We start from the raw sequence: 20,418 nt of genomic DNA, 5'->3' as shown, positions 1-20,418 counted from the left end.
CCCACCTCACAGGCGTGGCATATCAAGATGCAGATGAGACGCATGAATATTGCACTTGGTGGAATTAAAAAAGGTGACTAAATCTGAATATTCAAACAGTCAGAAGAGAGATCCGAGACACTCTGAATATGAGCAAAGTCATTATTTTGCTGTCAACCCATTTCGTTTTGTCTGCGCGCTTGTTTCGCCTCACACATGTGGAAAATCTGCACGTTTTGGATGCTTTTTTCTGTTTCAGAAAATCAGAAACTACAATCCAACATATTGTCTGACGCCTGATGTGAGTGTAGGCATTACATCCACTTAAAAAGGAGAGTAAATCAGACATCAGAGGCAAAACTACACAGAGTCAGCATCACAAAGAGTCCAGACCATTGTTTCGACTCCAAAGCTTCAGGAACGGTTTCATTATAGTCAAGTACAACAACAACAACTAAAAATGACCTCACAAAGAGACAGAACCTTCCAAAATAAGACGTGATGTGATTTCTGCCCTTGGGTGGTGAATTTTTGGTCCATTCACTTTCTGTGCAACGCCTGAACCTGAGCCAATACATTCACATTCACATCTTTGCACAATCCTGATGCGCCCTTAATATGCAGTCTGAATATCGCCATGGAGACGCACATTTGTGTCAACATCGCCCGCTCCTCACGTCCTCCTGCTCCGCGTGGAGGCCCTGCAGGCTGAGTGCAGATAGCCCGTCGCGTGGAGGTTACTGCGAGTCACTCCGGTCCTAATCTCACGCAGGGTTAATCACTGTGACGAGGCGATGGGCCGATGGGCGGAGCTTAACTGCCCGGCGCTAATGCTTCCACCTGTGGTTAACAGCAGGTCCTGACCAGTGCCCTATGTGCCCGATCCCTTTATTTGGATGCTTTATTTCCCTAAATTCGGACTTACTTTGCTTACTTTTACCAAACTTGTTTTTCTCTGGCCCCGTCATGTTTGTCTTGCATTTATTTAATTTGAAGGGAAAAAAAGATGATTCAGTTAATTGATAATCATGTTTATTCAGGTCACAATACGATTAAATTAAAATGTCAAAAAAGAATAAACTCTTTCTTCATCAATGACACATTTCATTTGTTAATATTCTCTATCTCGAAGCCTTTGGTCTCTATGTTTAAACATTTATTTGGTTGATAATGCGTTTAAACAGAAACGATCATTTGATAATAACGGTGGGTTGCGAACCCACGACCACGTCCACTCTCGTCCCCCCGCGGCGCTCTCGTCCCCCCGCGGCGCTCTCGTCCCCCCGCGGCGCTCTCGTCCCCCCGCTGCGCTCTCGTCCCACCGCGGCGGCGCTCTCGTCCCCCTGCGGCGCTCTCGTCCCGCTCTGTTGTTTCAGCTGAGGACGGGCGGCGAGTCGACCTCGTCCCCGTCCGGAAAAAAACAAGCAAAACCGCTGTGAGTTTGTAAAATCAGGAGGAGGAGGAGAAGTAGAAGTACCGTAGTAGAAGTATCGTAATAGAAGTAGAAGTACCGTAATAGAAGTAGAAGTACCGTAAAGTACCGTAGTAGTAGTAGTAGTAGTAGTAGTAGTAGAACCATAGTAGAAGAAGTAGAACCATAGTAGAAGAAGTAGTAGAGGAAGAAGTAGTAGAGGAAGAAGTAGTAGAAGTAGTAGAAGTGAAGACTTATTTGGAAGAAGATCTCTGTAAAAATTATGTTTAAAATAAGATAAGTTAAAAAGTGCTTGGAATAAGTGGTATTCATCTTTTTTTTTTATATTTTGACAACCTTAAAGAAAGTGAAACAAACATAAAATATCTAAATATACTTAAAATAGGGAAAAAAGACAAGCGTTTTCTAACTTGAAATGAGAGAAAAATGCTACTGCAATTGAAGTAAGAACAAAAACGGTCACTTTTTAATCACTTTTTAACTTATAGTCTCATTTAAGATTGTACACTTTTCCAGCGTAGTAGTGCCCCGAGTGGTATTTTTCATGTACTTGAGTTGGGTTAGGGTTGAGTTTGACTTGAGTTCAGAGCAGGCGATTCAGTGTCATTTGGAGTGTTTGGATGTGAAAAGAGGCCGAATGGGACTCGCCCCATTTTTAAACGTGACAATTACATGCTAAAGATTCTACCCAATTACAAGCACTTGTTAAAATAAAATCTACTCGAAAATGTACTCAATGACAGTAACGCGAGTATTTGAAATTAGTTACTTTTCCGCCGCCGCATTGCATTCATTCGTTTTCATGATGTGACGTTCATTTTTGGCGTAATAAGTTTAAAATACATTTAAAAAAGGGGGGGAAATAATATTTTTTTAATTTCCCTCAATTTTTTTCAATTAGAACATAGAACAAAAGAAAAAAAAAAAGCAACAACTACAGAAAAAACATTACATAATAATAATAACAACTCCTCTACAGTGCAAAAAATGTCTTCTATAAAGTGCAAATAATTTTAGAATTGATATTGTTTTTCATTTTTAAAAAAGCACTTAAATATCCTGGAACACTTTTGTACCTGTTGGCAGTTAATTAAGGTGTTGGCACAAAGATTATAATGTGCAACCTTTACTAAAATGACACAATTATGTCTTCTTTAAATATGAAAAAAATAAAGATCAGAGGATTAATGCTAAAATATCAATTTCCCTCATGCAATCGAAGTCTAATAGTCATCAAAAACCGTGACCACCAAACCACTTCTGCTCCCTGAAATAAACGGGCCGGAGTCTCTGATCACGAAACCATCTCGGGCGGAAGTGTCTGTTCCCACGGCCTCTTACCCAGCATGCACTGCGGCTCGAGGCAGAGGGGAAGCGGAGGAGTGGACAGGAAGTTGTGCGGCGTGCCTTTAGGAAGTGTGACTCGACAGCGTGACTCGATCGAGAACGCGTGCCAAGGCGATGAAGTAATCCCGGTTCTGTGTTGGTGTTACCGGCGGAAAAGTGAAACCCAAATGTGCAGGATTAGACGCGACATTACACTGCAAGTTTCTGTTCCTTTTAAACTAAGATTTGTCCTTTTTTCTTTACATTTTCAACGTGTGCGCATGCGTGTGTGTGTGTGTGTGTTCTATTGTTAGTTTTATTTTGCTTCTATATTGTTAAGCCACTGATACACAGCGATTGGGGGAGGGATTATATATATATATCTATACTGTATACCGTATTTTAAGTCGCACCGGAATATAAGTCGCCCAAAAAATGCATAATAGAGAAGAAAAAAACATATACAAGTTGCAAGTGTGAAAATAACAAATAAGTATAAGTATACAAGTATAAATATAAGTCTGAGTAGCACAACTGGCATCAGTGCTAGCTCAGTGATAGCATCAGTGCTAGCTCAGTGTTGGCGTCAGTGCTAGCTCAGTGTTGGCGTCAGTACGAGCTCAGTGCTAGCATCAGTACTTCCAGTTTTTGCCAAGTTGATGTAAAATTACTGTGAAAAAAGGTGTGACTTCTAGTCCGGAAAATACGGTATATATTAAAAAGTGCATTTTATACCGAGGATGTTTCAATCTATGACGTACAAACAAATAAATCGCCCGATCGCAATTAAAAAATAAAGCAGTTTTCAGGTTTATTGCCGCTGTTGGTGAAATAAAATAACGAACAATGATGGTAATAGGATTCTATATAGACTATTATCATTAGTCACTTAGAGACTACTTAAAATCCTAAAAATTAGACACTTCTCCGTAAAACACAGGGAACATGATCATATTTAAGATTTTACCAAACATTTTGCCCGTTTTCCTCAATTTGGTCAATTTTTGTGATGTTTTTATTGTCACTTCCTGGTTGGACGTGGCCACCAAATATGACATAGGCAGAGACACAACTGTTACCTAGCAACCGGATTGTAAACAAGGGCCAAAGTCCATTAAAATCATACAATAGTTATGATTTGACAAACAATTACACCCGACAACAACTTTATTTTGTGAAATTATTGTTTAAACCGTCACGAAAAGTTAAGCCTTTTTCTCTGCATTTTTGATGGAACGGCGCTTTTTGATGACATCACAGAGGTGGAAGTGTTCTGTTGTAGAACTCGCCTCTACTTCCTGACGTAGATTCGTCAAATTTTCTCCACAAACTGCAACACGACTATGATAATTATTAACCACAGGGACGATCTCATCAAACGACTTAATTAACTACTTATTAACTGAATACATGTGAAAATGTGTATTCACAATGATAATTTTGAGTATTTTTGTATTCAGTTACTCTTTCGTTTGATTGCAATCAGATACAGTAACTTTTTTAAGATCACAGAAATGCATTGTGGGATTTGATCGTAAAATTTAGGCTTCAACGTCACCGAATTACTGAGAACAAATAGAAAACGCAGCTCTTATTCAAGTAATTTGTGATAAAACTTCTGTCATCTTTAATCCTACGTCATGTTTTCACACTATAACATATGCAGCTCGATGTGAAAGTATTTCAAGTATTCAGAATACAAATACTAGACCAAGTACATATTAATGGAGGTATTCTGTAACTAAATACATTTTCAACACTTACAACCTTAACCCATTTAAAAGAACAGTACTTTGATAGATAACATGGAGTCGTCCGAAAACTAATCCCTGAAGTTCAACACAACTACAAGTTCTTGTCAAGTTACTCAAGTAAATGTTGCAAAGTACAAGCCGCCTTGGACAACAACAAACTCACAGACTAGACCATAATTCCACTTCTGTAATATTTTGGTTTAAAATGTGCTGAGTTGGAGACAAGACTTGTATTTGTCGTGACCTCTTCTGCTTTCATGATTGTCTGAGCAGTGCCAATATTTTTGGTCAGGTTTTTTTTTTTTTTTGTTCCCCTGAATCAGCATCATCACGGGCATTTCACACCAGACAGTTCTCCACAAACGTTTTCCACTGTTGATACAGAGTTCTGCAGCTGCTCCAGACCATGAACATGAAGGTTAAGATCTGGAGCTGGGTTAATCGCCGCAACTCTCTGTTTTGACCCAGTTTTGTAGCTGTGACAGCTACAACATGGTTTATAGGCCAATACCGGTATTTACTTTTATTTGTTGGTTGCTGTGGCAATAGTCCTATTTTTTTTTTAACTGAGCAGTTCTGTTTGTGTACAGCACTAATAGGTCCATGGTACAGCAGCAGTTGACTAAGCTAACGGTTTCTCAAAGCTAATGCTAAAATTCATATAAAGGTAAAATTTAAACTAAACAACCAATTACATGTTAAAGTAGAGTGTCTTTTTTATGTAAATATTTTGATTTGTTTTATTTTTTAAAAATGTATGCTTCAACAGTAGAATTAGCGTTAGCATTGAGACACAAGCACGTCCAAAGTCTTAAACATGTTGTCAGAGACAACTGTTCACTCCCTGATCCCACAGTATTTATTAATTTTACATCAACTTGGCAAAAACTCCATAAAGACAGAATTAGACAGGAAGTACTGATGCTAGCACTGACGCCAACACTGAGCTAGCACTGACGCCAACACTGAGCTAGCACTGAGCTTGTACTGACGCCAACACTGAGCTAGCACTGACGCTAACACTGAGCTAGCACTGAGCTTGTATTGACGCCAACACTGAGCTAGCATTGACGCTAACACTGAGCTAGCACTGAGCTTGTACTGACGCCAACACTGAGCTAGCACTGACGCTAACACTGAGCTAGCAGATAAATATGGTGACCAAGTAAGAATTAGAAAAGCATGAAAACCCGTCACGAGGACTTGAATGTTAAACGTGATGCGTTTGTGCGTTCCAGAGTTGAGTTCGACGCTGATGGAGAAGATGCAGGCTCAGGAGCTCATGACCGGCCTGAGGGTCCCGGAGATGGAGGACCTGGGGCAGTTCGTCCAGTCGCTGCCCACCTCGGCGCTGGTCAGCATTGGAGCGCTCGCGGCCGTCCTGGCCTATTGGTTCGCCACGAGGCCGCGCCCCATCAGCCCGCCGTGCAACCTGGAGCACCAGTCTGAGGAGGTCCCGGTAAGAAGCGCAGAGACCCCCACGCGCACACAGGACGCGGCAAATAATCCTGTTTGAGTATACGTGGAGTGCGCCACGGCCGGATGTTGACAAAAAGGATTATCTCAATGTTGTTTTGGAGCGTCCCGATAAGGATTGTAAACTGCACTTTTGCCATTCATTTTACAGCCATTTCACATTCGTCTGATAATTAATAATCCTCAACTAATACAATTAAAGACACGTTTTTACACATTTCTGTTGGCCTGACATTATATCCTCTAACTATATAACGCTTTTCCTTTGTAATCAGCTCTTTTTGTATATATATATATATTTTTTACTATAAACGATATACTCGAAACAACTTTCACGATATTATCTAAATTTCAGTATATGGCCCGCCTCTAACAGACGGTGAGATTAGGATTAGTTCTAGGCTATACCAAAACATATTAAAATTACATAAAAAAAAAGGACGGAAACAGAAAAATGTCCTTTTGTGATTTTCGGTGCCTTTAATTGCACAGTTCTCAACGGAGCTCAGGATGGAATGGCAAAAAAAACTGTTGTTACCATGGAAATCCGCCATGCCAAAAAACAAAAAGTGAACAAACAAGACCCGGAAAAGCCTGATAAACTGCCGGGTCACTACTTTCATCGCCCTACAGTGTCAGAATATGTTTTAATGCATGCTAAGTTTAAAAGGCTTAAAATCGCCGTTGGGCTAACTGAAAATTCTACAGTTTGTGTTCACATTGTAAAATCATTCATCATCATTTGTTTGGCATCGGCTTCACAAACTTACAATATTAACATTATGGCTTAAAAGACCTTTCAACTGACAACAATCACACCTTTGGAGTTGAATGACGGCACCATTTCCTTAAAGGTGGTATGAACGATTTTTTATCATATTTCCTCGTGGATAAATCATTTGTCCTGCCACGTATCAATCATAAAACACACCTATCGCTCACCTGCAGCCGAGTCAGGCTCGTCCCCACGTTTCCGCGTGCCTAACCATAAACCAGGGAAACCGAATTTCAACATGGAATTTGAACCGGTCTCAGCTCAATTTTTAAACTACAGGAGTTCTGACCCATCACATTCACATCATAGAAGAAGAAAGAGTAGAAACAGAGCGCTGCTGGTCGTCACTTAGCAACAGTGCTCGTGGGGGGAGAAGGCTTTTTCATTGGTCCCTTGAAACGAAAGCGGTGAAGAGAGCGTTGAACTCCCGACCAGGGCGACTGCCATACCCCCCCTGACCTTTGACCCTCGGAAGGCGGAGTCAGCAGAATGTCTTAGAGCTCCGTTTAACCACGCCCACAGGGTCTCACACCTCAGCATCCTTTTAGACATTTATGACCCCCATATGTACGCACGGCTGCCACGCTGCAATAATGCCACCCACTCCCTCTCTCCTCAGAGCGAAGGCGGCGGGAGGAAGTCCATGATGGGCGACCGCACCAAGCTCCTGACGCATTACCATGACGACGCCCGCACGCTTTACGAGGTGTTCCAGAGGGGACTCAACATCACCGGTGAGTTTAGACGGGCCTGGATTGGTCCCGCTTCAGACCCGCTTTAAACCACTGCGCATGCATTATTTACCTTTGTGTTTAGCGGTTGTCACATGTTTGTGTTGAGCGGCGGTCACATGTTTGTGTTTAGCGGTTGTCACATGTTTGTGTTGAGCGGCGTCAGATCTTTGTGTTGAGCGGCGGTCACATGTTTTTGTTGAGCGGCGGTCACATGTTTGTGTTGAGCGGCGGTCACATGTTTGTGTTGAGCGGCGGTCACATGTTTGTGTTGAGCGGCGGTCACATGTTTGTGTTGAGCGGCGGTCACATGTTTGTGTTGAGCGGCGGTCACATGTTTGTGTTGAGCGGCGGTCACATGTTTGTGTTGAGCGGCGGTCACATGTTTGTGTTGAGCGGCGGTCACATGTTTGTGTTGAGCGGCGGTCACATGTTTGTGTTGAGCGGCGGTCACATGTTTGTGTTTAGCGGCGGTCACATGTTTGTGTTTAGCGGCGGTCACATGTTTGTGTTGAGCGGCGGTCACATGTTTGTGTTTAGCGGCGGTCACATGTTTGTGTTTAGCGGCGGTCACATGTTTGTGTTTAGCGGCGGTCACATGTTTGTGTTTAGCGGCGGTCACATGTTTGTGTTGAGCGGCGGTCACATGTTTGTGTTGAGCGGCGGTCACATGTTTGTGTTGAGCGGCGGTCACATGTTTGTGTTGAGCGGCGGTCACATGTTTGTGTTTAGCGGCGGTCACATGTTTGTGTTTAGCGGCGGTCACATGTTTGTGTTTAGCGGCGGTCACATGTTTGTGTTGAGCGGCGGTCACATGTTTGACAGAGGCTGAATATTTCACTTTGGAATGATATAATAAACAGTCTTTGAGCCACGACTCCAGATTTCCCAGACAAAATGGCCAAAATCCGGCACGTGACTTTGTCAACTCGATGTACCCTTCAGATTAAAAGATGATGTTTTATTGATATGAACGTTCTGCTTGCGTCTCGTCTCCCAGGTGACGGCCCGTGCCTCGGCTCACGTCTGCCAAACCAGCCTTACAAATGGTTGTCCTACAAAGAGGTAAGTGCTCGTCGAACGTTAATTCAAAATTGTAAGGAAAGAAAGACAATGAAGATGGTTTTAGCGCAATCTCTCAACTATTGTAGAGGAATGTCGCCGGTGTGTATTCCAAAGCAGATCTTTTATAACAAAATGACACAACATTTTCTGTGGGACGGTGGTAAACCTCGAATCAATATCAATCAGCTCTCGCTCTACACAATATGGAGGATAACAGCGTCTCATTTGAGATGTCCAGGGACTGATCCGGGAGGACACTTTCACTCCTGTCCCGTCCAAATGTGGTCATTGTGGTGGTTTTGACACAGAAGTCAATCAAAAAGAATAAGCAAAGAAAATCCTATTTTAAAATGTACAAAGAACAAACCAACAGGAACAAGCGGTAGAAAATGAATGAATGAAAATGTACAAAGATGGCATGGCAAATATTCTTTATGGAATAATCCTAACATTGAAAGTGGTAAACAGCTGATATATTGGGCTCAATGGTTATGGATAGGTGTTCATGTATTCATGTCAATTAAATTTAGAGGAGCATGATCACTTTTGGAAATATCTTGGACAGTTAAAGGGAAATTAAAGAAATCTGGTGGAGATAGTTCTGCTACTGCCCCCATTTCTCAGTAGTAAAAGTAAAAACACCTCGGACGCTCGGTGTGAATTTGTTCATCACATAATGATTAGCTGTCATTCCTAAACGCCATCAAGGCTCCGTAAAATGGTTATTAGCAAGAACAATTTATGTTGGAAATGTAACTTTGACAAATGCTTTATGGCTGTAGTTTTGGGCTTGATGCAGGCCTGGTTACCATGTGACCCAAGTCACCCAGACTTCATTTTGAAAATGTGGAAGAAATCTTTACCTCTGGAAAGGTTGTCTTTAAGATGAAGACATGTTTTTTGTTTAATACAAAAAATATATAAACAATTGAATTATAAACTATATACATTATATTTGACAAAGTAAAATCGATAATATATTTTGATCTCAAAACAAGTCATATTGTTGAAGAAAAATACAGATGTTTGCGTGTAAAGTGAGGAACCAAATTTTAAATAAAGATTATTGGCCTGTTCTATTCAACATACAATATTCCGTTAGCACGTCACTGGAATTTTCCCAATAGTTCAAGTTGCAACAAAAGTTTGGAAAATTAACTTGATTTCATAATCTTGTTTAAGTAGGCGGTGGAGGTGGTTAAACGCACAGTATAAAAGTCCTAAAAATAGCATGCGACAAGTGGATTTCACAAACTTCCACAATTACCCTCCATGACGTTTCTTTCCCGTGTTTTCCACTGTCTCGTTCCCACTGTCGGAGCAGGTCTGGGCAAGACTTGAGGAGCTGGATGTTTTTCTGACAAAGAATAACATCACCTGTCTTCCCTTGAAGTACAACCAGATTTTCCCATAGATTTCGACAGAGGAGGTTATTTTTGCTTAAATGACATTGAGCAAGAACAAACAAGAAGAAGGATCATCTCAGTGGTTCCCAGGTCCTGATCTGTGGTTTTCTCCTGGTTTATAATGATGCACGGTACCAAGGAACAAGTTTATACAACCTGAAGACCCACTGCACTCTACACTTTCTGCACTATAGATGTAAATTCAACTGTAGATTTGTATACATTGTGAACTATTTTTATTTTATATCTTATAGCCTTTTTTTATTTTGTCCTATAGCAGATTTAAATTGTTTTTCTTTTTGACTTGTATAGGTTGTTTTATCATTGTTCATTGTTTTATGTTGCACTGAATCATAAAGCAAGTTCCCATGTTTGTGGCAATAAACCTTTTCTTATTCTGACTATTGTGATGATTGTATGTATTGTAAAGTGTTGGGAGACGTTTCAGCACGTGCTTGACCTTATATGGGCCTTGTGTTCCTGTTCAGGTGGATGCCAGGGCGGAGCACCTGGGCTCGGGCCTGCTGCACCAGGGCTGCCAACCCAACCCCAACCAGTTCATAGGCGTGTTCGCCCAGAACCGCCCCGAGGTATGACAACAACACTCTAAAACAACCGCCCCGAGGTATGACAACAACACTCTAAAACAATGGAGGAGTAATGGAGACGCAAAGTAATGACACTGCAGAAAAGTCAATGAATTAGTGTTGTTATGTTTAAAGCCGAGATTTAGAGGTATTCATTTTAAACGGTGTAGTTTACTTATAATACTTACTATAATTGTACGAAAAATGTAGTTTTTCATCATGTAATGTGGTCCTGTCCTTGGTCTCCGTGACGGTCCGCTCTTCTGTTGCAGTGGTTCATCTCGGAGATGGCATGTTACACGTACTCGATGGTGGTGGTGCCTCTGTACGACACTCTGGGAGCAGACGCCATTCGCTTCATCATCAACACAGGTACAGACAACCCTGGCATCAGCTCCAGAGCTGGCAAAAGCTCCAGAGCTGGCATCAGCTCCAGAGTATCCCGGGCCTGGCATCAGCTCCAGAGTATCCCGGGCCTGGTATCAGCTCCAGAGTATCCCGGGCCTGGCATCAGCTCCAGAGTATCCCGGGGCTGGCATCAGCTCCAGAGTATCCCGGGCCTGGCATCAGCTCCAGAGTATCCCGGGCCTGGTATCAGCTCCAGAGTATCCCTGGGCTGGTATCAGCTCCAGAGTATCCCTGGGCTGGCATCAGCTCCAGAGTATCCCGGGGCTGGCATCAGCTCCAGAGTATCCCTGGGCTGGCATCAGCTCCAGAGTATCCCGGGGCTGGCATCAGCTCCAGGGCCAAATATGAACCATAAAACACGTCAACACATCGGGAATCTGCCACTGAAGTGGCTCTCCTCTCTATGTCTTGTTGATGACATAGATGGGGGGATTCTGTTTTAACTCTTTACCTCCTTCTATTCCACCAAAGTCACAATTTGAAAAATACGAGAACCTGTCACATGCACTTTAAGCTAACGTGAGCCCCGTGCTCGTCCTGCTCCAGCGGAGATCTCAACGGTGATCTGTGACCGCGAGGACAAGGCCCAGGTGCTGCTGGAGAACGTGGAGCGCAGAGAGACGCCGTGTTTGAAACGTGTGATTCTGATGGACACGTGTGACCCTGAGCTGCAGCAGAGAGGAAGAGGCTGCGGCGTGCACATACAGAGCCTGCACGAAGTCGAGGTAAAGCAGGCTGAACCGGCGCCAAATCCAGACTGAACCGGAGATATCTATCAATCATTTGAATTTGAATATTTATGTACCAAAATCAGCTAGCATCAGGAATGATCCGGAGGTGATTTAAAACAAACTAGCATGTCACTCGACTGGAGTAGTCTAAAAATAGCTCCACTGAACATAATAGAAAATGAAGCAGCCAGGATCCTCCCTTTTGTTATTACTGCGTAAACGTTTGACATTTTTATCCATCACCCGAAAGCAGGCTCGTGTTTCCAGAGACATTCTTGGCTAATCTCAACAACATCAAACATCTCAATAAAAGAAAAGCGAGTGGCGGATCCCCCACAGCAGAAAAGTTACGTAGGGCAGATTTATGAAAGAAAACAGAGATTCCAATCATGGGGAATTTGAAAGAGCGTGCTAGTTTTTTTGCACTGGCTTCGAATACAAGATGAGCCATTTGCGTTGATGTCTCTTTGTTTTTGCAGTTTTCCTTCTTTTTCGTGTGCTTTGTTCCTTCCTATATTTGTGCACAGATCTTTGCGCGGCTGTTGTGGTTGTAACTCGTAAGAATAAACCTTTAAAACGATCTGAATCCGCCGATAACCTTTCGCCTCTTTGACGATTTGTTGTGGAGACAGCGCTCAGATGTCTTATCATTTACAGATACTTGTCATTTTCACGCGTTTGAAAAACTCAGACGGCCTGAAAGAAGACGAGTCGATCAGGTTGGACGAGTGTCGAGCGGGAAATGGAAATTGTTATTGTGTGTGCGGTTCTGAAGCTTGAGCAACATCACACAGACGCCCATTTATTTATTAATTACAAGGATATTGAGGAAAAAGTCTGATAATTCCAATGTTTTTTGTTTTTTTCTTCCTAAAAATTCTAAATTTCAGTCAAAAAACATTGAAACCAAAGCCAAAGTTTTAATTCAACAAATAATCAAGTATTATTTCTATTTACAGTTATTGCTGTTATTTAACTATTTCTAATAAGAACATAGGTTTGTTTTTGATTAAAAAAAATATTAAGGCATTCATTTATATAAGTAATAATAAATAATAATAATAATAATAATGTAAAATGTACTTGCTTTGACTTTCATTGTAGATTATCTAAATTATTCAGCCTTGTTTTTCTTAGTTAAAAATAATTTGTGTTCTATTAAATGTAAAAGTAAATATTAATGTATTCTTATTTTATTTTCATATGCACACATATTCGTTTGCATTATTTTACATGATGCATTTTTTATTAAAAATCCACGGCATTGCAAAAATGCAAAAAAATACTATTCTAGCATAATGTGTCTTTTTTTTTTTAATCTTTTAATGTGTCTTAATTATGTTAAGGAATGTGCCTTGACAGTGGACAATATATCAAATGATTAATAATCTGAAAATGTTGTTTTGAAGATTGTTTAGAATAAATAAACTCAAAAAAAGAGTTGCAAAAAACAGCTGACTAACATTAAAATGGAAAAAAAGTGAGTAAATTTAAGTCCATTCACATTTGTTTGATGCCTAAACCTCAACTAAAAATACAATCTTAAATAAGTATTAACTAGTAATTCATAATAATTAACTAGTATTTATCTTGAAAGGAGTATAGTTTGACTTTCGTACAGTACATTTTGGTCTCATTTCAGCTGCAGCAGCATCTACTTTTTTCCAATTTAAAGTGAGAAAAAGTAAAGCAAGATATTTTATGCGTTTTCCATTGTCAATCGTATTTCAAGTCAGTCAAACTATACTCAAGCTGAATACTACTTATTTCAAGCACTTTTCGAACAGATTATAATTTTTCCTATAAAATCTTCTGTTCATTATTATGTTATTATGTCACAAAGCAATAAAAGGAAACGTCGACTTAGCTAAAAAAAACAACACAGTCGGTCCATGGGCCATTTTGAAATGTGCAGAGAATGACTCAAATTCATACGTGTTCTTTGTCGTTTCTCTGCAGGCTTTGGGCAGAGATCACCACAGAAAACCTATTGTAAGTAACACAACAGAATTCACCTTTTCTAACAGTGTGTTTGTTGCTTTTTAAAGGGCATATCATGTGGAAAACTGTTATAATCCATTATGTCTAAATTAAACACATAAATGCATCAAAAACCCTGCATTGGAACGTTAACGATACGTTAAACCCTGAAAAACAAATCAAATATAGAACTATAACTTCCCGACTTCAGTTACATGAATTATGGATTGATGTAAAAACAGGAAGCTGCTCGTTTGTCCGACTTCCCTGACAAACCTTGGCTGACGGCGCTGATCCTTATCCAGATTTGGTATAAATCATAAACAGCTTCTCCGACTCAAGTTTTAGGAAAAGTTGACAGATATTTGCCAAGATTCACAGAATATGTGAATGTATTCTATGTTAATCTACAAATAAAACCCTCAGCTGATTGTGTCCTCTTGATAAATTCTGGGGAGATGTAGATGTAAATACATTTTATATTTATCTTGAAGCGTTTCGGTCATCGCGGGTCAACTCTCCTTTGGTTGATATGGTATTTAAAAAGGCTCATTGTACAACATAAATAATCGTTTGACTGGTCGACTAATACATTGGATAAATAACCTGGTCGAATAAAATAACTAAAATAACTGATAGTTGAAAAACAGTCAGTTGTAATCATTTGGACACTGTTTTTTTGAAAAACTTTACAATTATTTTGAAAAAAGACTTTTTTGAAAATGACTCCTGGATGAGTAAGGGATTACAGTGACAGACAGTTATTGATGCAAATATTGGAACAATGGACCCATCCCATGTCCGGGTAAACTGTTCCAATATTTGGAACATACAAACTACTATTTAACAATGTGATGTGGACTGCTCAAAAGATCCGGTTTTGAAACTGTAAAACAGAATGAGTTCATTTTTTAACCCTATACAGCTCCACATGTATCCCTCACTCACCTAATGCGTTCCCATCATCCTATATCAACCGCAATGACACGGCAAGTGCTTTTCACAAGTCCCTGAGCCCAGGGTTAAGCTAACAATCATTAGCATGCTAGCGACGCACTTTCTGCTTCTCCGAGAATAAAACGCTTCAAAAATCGGGAACATCGGCTAGTACAGCGCCTTTAACTTGTATTTTGTGAAGTTAATAGTTTGCTTTCTTCTGCAGCCTCCGTCATCGGACGATCTCTCCATAGTGTGTTTCACCAGCGGGACAACAGGTACATTTTGCTATTCACAGTACTTACACAGTATTTAGCAGAAAGTAAAGGTTCACTGTGTAACTTCTCTGGTTAGGACTCGGTCACCTACTTTTTATTGCATTTATTTATATAAACTTTTTTTTTTATTTGTCAGGTGCAATTCATTCACAAAACAAAGCTTGCAGTTACATTTCTATACAATTACAGTCAAAGCTCATTCATTCTCCCTCGTTCTTTCGGTTTTGATTTGTTCACAACGCTCAGAAATGCGCTTGATTTCAACTTTCATTTGAATATTCATTTGGGAAAACTTAAACACGTCGCCGTGCCGATGTCCTTCGTTTGAATGTATCTAGCGTTTCTTTTTGTGTGCTTTGGGCGTTTGCTCAGGAATACCTTGAAAAACCAGCATTCTTACCGATAGTGAGCTGCACTCGCCACAGATCTGACCTTTATCGTGGCCCGGCGGCGTCTCTTTTAACCATGTTTCCGGTACATCGCCGCGAGTGGTGCCAGTTTACGACATTTTAGCGCGAGGCGATTGAACTAGGAGACAACAAAAAATGGCAAAGAGACTAAATAAATGGCAAATGAATCATTCCGCACCAAACGTTGACTTGATCTGGTGATAAACGTTCGGATTCTACAGTGAAGATTTGTTGAGCTGACAAAGAAAAAGAAACAAAGCTAGCGCACGTTAGCAGCGGCGGTTTCCTGTTCATCGACACGCGGCACTCGCTTTGTCAAGACCCAAACAAGTATATGTCCAGTGCATAATGCATCTAACATTATCCAAGCGAGTTTCATAAAGAGACACGAATGCAGAAAAAGCTAGAGATAAACCGGAAGTAGTGTCTTTGTTTACTTTAGCAAACAAAAACTTGGAACTACTAAACGTCTTTTTGTGAATTTCTGAGATCATTGTTATGTTTGCCGCGACCTGAGCATGGAACCACACTCCAACAGTTTGTGTCACTAGGAAATTAGATATGTTTACATAGAACCAAGTAACTCTGGGAGGTAGAGCTCCCCCTGCAGCTCCTTTGAGATATTACACTGTCAGAACAAACAATAAAGTGTTTTTCTTTATCCTAATAATCATACAAAAACGTTTAATATTGCCAGAAAAAAAAGGGCCAGGGTTTCTCAGGAGAGTTGTTTTCATGTCGATGTCATTAATGTTACAAGAGCCCAGAGCCAGCAGGGGGCGACGATCGACACTTCAAACACGCCGAAAATACACATTTAACCATCACAGGGACTTACAAATACGTTCAATAAGGTGAAAAGGTTGCACGCTTCTGCTTTAAAAGCTTTACTGTGGATTATATAACATCTCCATGAAGAAAAGCAAATGTAATCCGTGTGATGAGAAAAACAAGTTCTAGGAAAAATGAAAGCATTTTTTTACTTAAAACTTAGAACAAAATGATATGAGATGCGTGATGAGAAAAACAAGTTATAGGAAAAATGAAAGCATTTTTTTTACTTAAAACTTTGAACAAAATTATATATATATCAATTATACTTTTTAAACATTCCGCATGCTTGATAGCATTCAATTTACAAACATGGTCAGTTGGATTTGCATCAACAACATTAACAAAATCTGAATAAAGCTGCGTCATACATCGCTAAGATCAATGTGAAATAGTAAAAATGACAACATAATTTTGCTTCAGCTGTGACAGTCACTTCCTCTTTCCGCCGGGCCCTGAGAAATGTCCATGTTGCAGCATTAAAGATTTGTTTCAAAAAAATTGTTATTGACTTTGACTTGGTTCCTCGAAAATCATAGTAGTAGCAAAGGACTTTTTTAATTTGGGTGTTTTTGTCACATTTACTTCCATTTTGTCATTCCGAAAGTTCAATTTCCCAAAGCTGGTCATAAGATTAAGGACTAGTAACGTGGTGGTCAATGGGAACTGTGATTTGGTCTTGCAAATAATCGTTAAATCATTTTTTTTTCGCACTATAATCGTAACATTAACATTTGATACAGGCAAATGTCTGCAATCATTCACACAGTTAGACTAACCAGGTCTAAACCAAGACTAAACCAGGTCCAAACCGAATCTAAAGCGGGGCTAAAACAGGACTAAACCAAGTATGATGCATGACTAAACCAGGTTTAAACCAGGTCTAAACCAGGTGTAAACCAGGTCTAAACCAGGACTAAACCAAGTATGATCCAGAACTAAAGCGGGACTATACCAAGACTAAACCGAATCTAAAGCGGGACTAAAATAGGACTAAACCAGGTGTAAACCAAGTATGATCCAGGACTAAACCGGGACTAAACCGGGACTAAACCAGGGCTAAACCAGGTCTACCACTGTTTATCAGATACAGTCAAACTGGCACCGTGAGCAGATTCTACACGCCAGGCTAAATATATAGTTAATTGTCGTGAAGCCTGTGCATTTTTGTGACAAAAGCAGGTCACTTGAGGATACAGTCTGCAAACACGCTCGAGCAGCGCCCTCTGCTGGCTGCTCCACCGCACAGTCTATCAAAACCAGCTTCAAATGCTGCAACTTTGACCATTTCAGCAGAAATGTCTCCGTGATGGAAAAGGGAAGTGGGGCTTTGGAGGTGAAGCAAGAGGAGAAATCTGTGGCATGACTTTGAGATCAGGGAAAATACTTATGTACTCTGTATTTTTGCCAAATACTTTTTTCCCGAAATCATTCTTTGTATCCATTTTTCATTGTACTGAAGTGATAATATATAAAGTAACTGTACTCTTAATTAAGTACTCCTTCCTCTAGTTTTTGAAAATGCCTATACAAACATCTTACTATAGAATTAAACTCAGAGTCAGTCCTTAGGCTAAAGGTTTCAAAAGAAATCATCTGGACAATGTTTTTTTAATCAAGACGTTTCAACTTCCATCCAAAAGTCTGTTTTTATGACAGTAGAATTTAGTTTCATTAGTATAGTTTCATTCTTTGACCACAAACGCTGAGAGGCATCTTTGAGACCCATTTCAGAATCAGAAAGGATGTATTGCTATTGTCAATGAACAGAATTCACAAACATAGGATCTTGGTGATCGGTGCAACCTAAAACAATGAATAAGTCAAAAGCGAAACAACTTAAATCTGCTATGGGATAGAAGTAACAATAAGCTATAAGATAAAACACAAATTAAATAATAATACAAAATAAAATTATTTGAAAACAACCTGCAATAACGTAAGTCTGTGGCATTACGGGAACGTGCTTGTCCGTCGTGTTTCAAAGCAGAACCATACCAGCGTTTATAGGTCGCCAATAGGCTTGGCTTGGGGCCCCCGGACACGCTTGCTGCTTGTGTACACTTTTTGACCACTCTTCCCGCCTCTGGTTAATCAAACTTATTGTTACGTAGCTTGAAAACGTAGCTTGACTTTAATCAAATAACAGAATTTCCTAATGTTTGGTTTTGTGTTTTCCCAGGGGACCCTAAAGGTGTCATGTTGACTCATGGGAACGTGGTGGCAGACTTTGGGGGCTTCCTCAAAGTCACAGATGTAAGTGACTGTCCTCGCACGCCTCATACGCGTTTCAATTCTTCATCAACCAATAGCACGTTGCTTTACTGCAGCGGTAAAACGACCACACAGACCATGATCCTTTGCTTTGTATCCTTTTACTCGGACTCTTCTCGACTAACTCCGGGGTCTAATATTACATTGAGGTTAATTAGCTGTTCATTTGTTTCAACTTTCTGTTTGAGGCTGATTTTATGAGGACATAATGTATAATTTCTCTGGAAAATTATCTGCAAATTTTCTACACTCATGGACTGGAGAAAGAAGGCTGGGTTTTTGAGCAAAAAGATAAAAATAAATTTAGATTGATCCCAATTATCAATAAAAACAATTCCATTTTCTGCACTTGAAGTAGAAGAGGATGTAATCACCTGCATGTTTCCATGGAAATGGCAAGCTAAAACCACACTTGCAGATAGATACGTTTTATGCCATGCTGTGGAATATTATAGCCGCTGCAATGAAAACACAGGCTTTTATTTAATCTATTTTTTGGGCTAAAAAGTGACGTACTGTGGCTTTGAACAGCAGTTCCACAAAACACAAAGAACGCTAACATTTATTCCATCAAAGTCTGAACTCTGAACAAACGGAACCCAGTAAGAATCTGACAAACGCTGAAGCCGTCATGTGCCATTTGAACTAGGGGCAGTTTAGAATCTTTTCTTATGGAGATTGTCTGATTATCCGTTTCCTTTGTTTGTTTGTTTTTGCAGACCGTGATCTTTCCGAACAAGGACGACTGCCTCATCTCGTTCCTGCCGCTCGCGCACATGTTTGAGAGACTCATCGAGGTAAATCTAAACCAGGTCTAGTCCGGGTCTGAATGAGATTCAAGCCGGACTAAAACAGGTTAAACACAAGGATTGAAGAGAGCCCACACAGGACTGAACAGAATCTGAACCAGGACCAGATCAGGTCTAACCCAGAACTAAGGGTGCGTTCACACTAGTACACACGATAAAACTGGGACTAAACCGGAAGTTAAGCTGGAGCGAAACCTGGACTAGAGCAAGTTTAAACAAAGTCTACATCAGGAATAAATCTGGCTCAAACCTGAACCAAACAAGGGCAAGACGTCTAAACCACCGGACTAACCCAGGTCTAACCCAGGTCTGAACCAGGTCTGAACCAGATCTAAACCAGATCTAAACCAGGTCTGAACCAGGACTAACCCAGGATTTAAGCAGGTCTGAAGCGCAACAGAACCAAGCGATTCAACCCAGAACTAAACCAGATTTTACGTAGGACTAATCAGGATTAAACCAGATCTAAAGTGGAACCAGGGCTAAACCATGTCTAACCTAGGGCTGAACCGGGTGATGTAAATTTAGGAATAAATAGGTTCTAAGATCAGAACCCAGGACCAACCATGACTTAATCACTCTAACATAGGACTGGATCCGGATCAAACCAGGATCAAAGAAGGCCAAACCCAAGACTGTAACCCAGGACTGTAACCCAGGACTGTAACCCAGGACTGTGACCCAAGACTGTAACCCAGGGACTGTAACCCAGGGACTGTAACCCAGGGACTGTAACCCAGGACTGTAACCCAGGACTGTAACCCAGGACTGTAACCCAGGACTGTAACCCAGGACTGTAACCCAGGACTGTAACCCAGGACTGTGACCCAAGACTGTAACCCAGGGACTGTAACCCAGGGACTGTAACCCAGGACTGTAACCCAGGACTGTAACCCAGGACTGTAACCCAGGACTGTAACCCAGGACTGTAACCCAGGACTGTGACCCAGGACTATAACCCAAGACTGTAACCCAGGACTGTAACCCAGGACTGTAACCCAGGACTGTAACCCAGGACTGTGACCCAGGACTGTAACCCAGGACTATAACCCAAGACTGTAACCCAGGACTGTAACCCAGGACTGTAACCCAGGACTATAACCCAAGACTGTAACCCAAGACTGTAACCCAAGACTGTAACCCAGGGACTGTAACCAAGGGACTGTAACCAAGGGACTGTAACCCAGGGACTGTAACCCAGGGACTGTAACCCAGGGACTGTAACCCAAG

At 40.8% G+C, this 20,418-nt stretch overlaps 1 protein-coding gene across 1 annotated transcript in view; it reads left to right on the top strand.

The window, feature by feature from the left end:
* Window positions 1–20,418, top strand: part of acsl6 (acyl-CoA synthetase long chain family member 6) — a 44,677-nt gene that overhangs the window by 10,777 nt on the left and 13,482 nt on the right. The window contains exons 2-11 of the mRNA XM_072446066.1: window positions 5,730–5,950; window positions 7,362–7,476; window positions 8,474–8,538; window positions 10,433–10,534; window positions 10,804–10,903; window positions 11,486–11,664; window positions 13,630–13,662; window positions 14,813–14,864; window positions 18,288–18,361; window positions 19,099–19,176. Coding sequence (XP_072302167.1) covers window positions 5,730–5,950; window positions 7,362–7,476; window positions 8,474–8,538; window positions 10,433–10,534; window positions 10,804–10,903; window positions 11,486–11,664; window positions 13,630–13,662; window positions 14,813–14,864; window positions 18,288–18,361; window positions 19,099–19,176 — 1,019 coding nt within the window. The remainder of the gene's footprint in view (window positions 1–5,729; window positions 5,951–7,361; window positions 7,477–8,473; window positions 8,539–10,432; window positions 10,535–10,803; window positions 10,904–11,485; window positions 11,665–13,629; window positions 13,663–14,812; window positions 14,865–18,287; window positions 18,362–19,098; window positions 19,177–20,418) is intronic.

This window comes from Eucyclogobius newberryi, unplaced genomic scaffold (assembly GCF_026437365.1).
Source record: "Eucyclogobius newberryi isolate DKJ021-1_F unplaced genomic scaffold, fEucNew1.0.hap1 SCAF_15, whole genome shotgun sequence".
Classification (NCBI taxonomy): Eukaryota; Metazoa; Chordata; class Actinopteri; order Gobiiformes; family Gobiidae; genus Eucyclogobius; species Eucyclogobius newberryi.
Note: the sequence above shows the minus strand (reverse complement) of the source record. Positions and strands in the feature narration are given on the sequence as shown.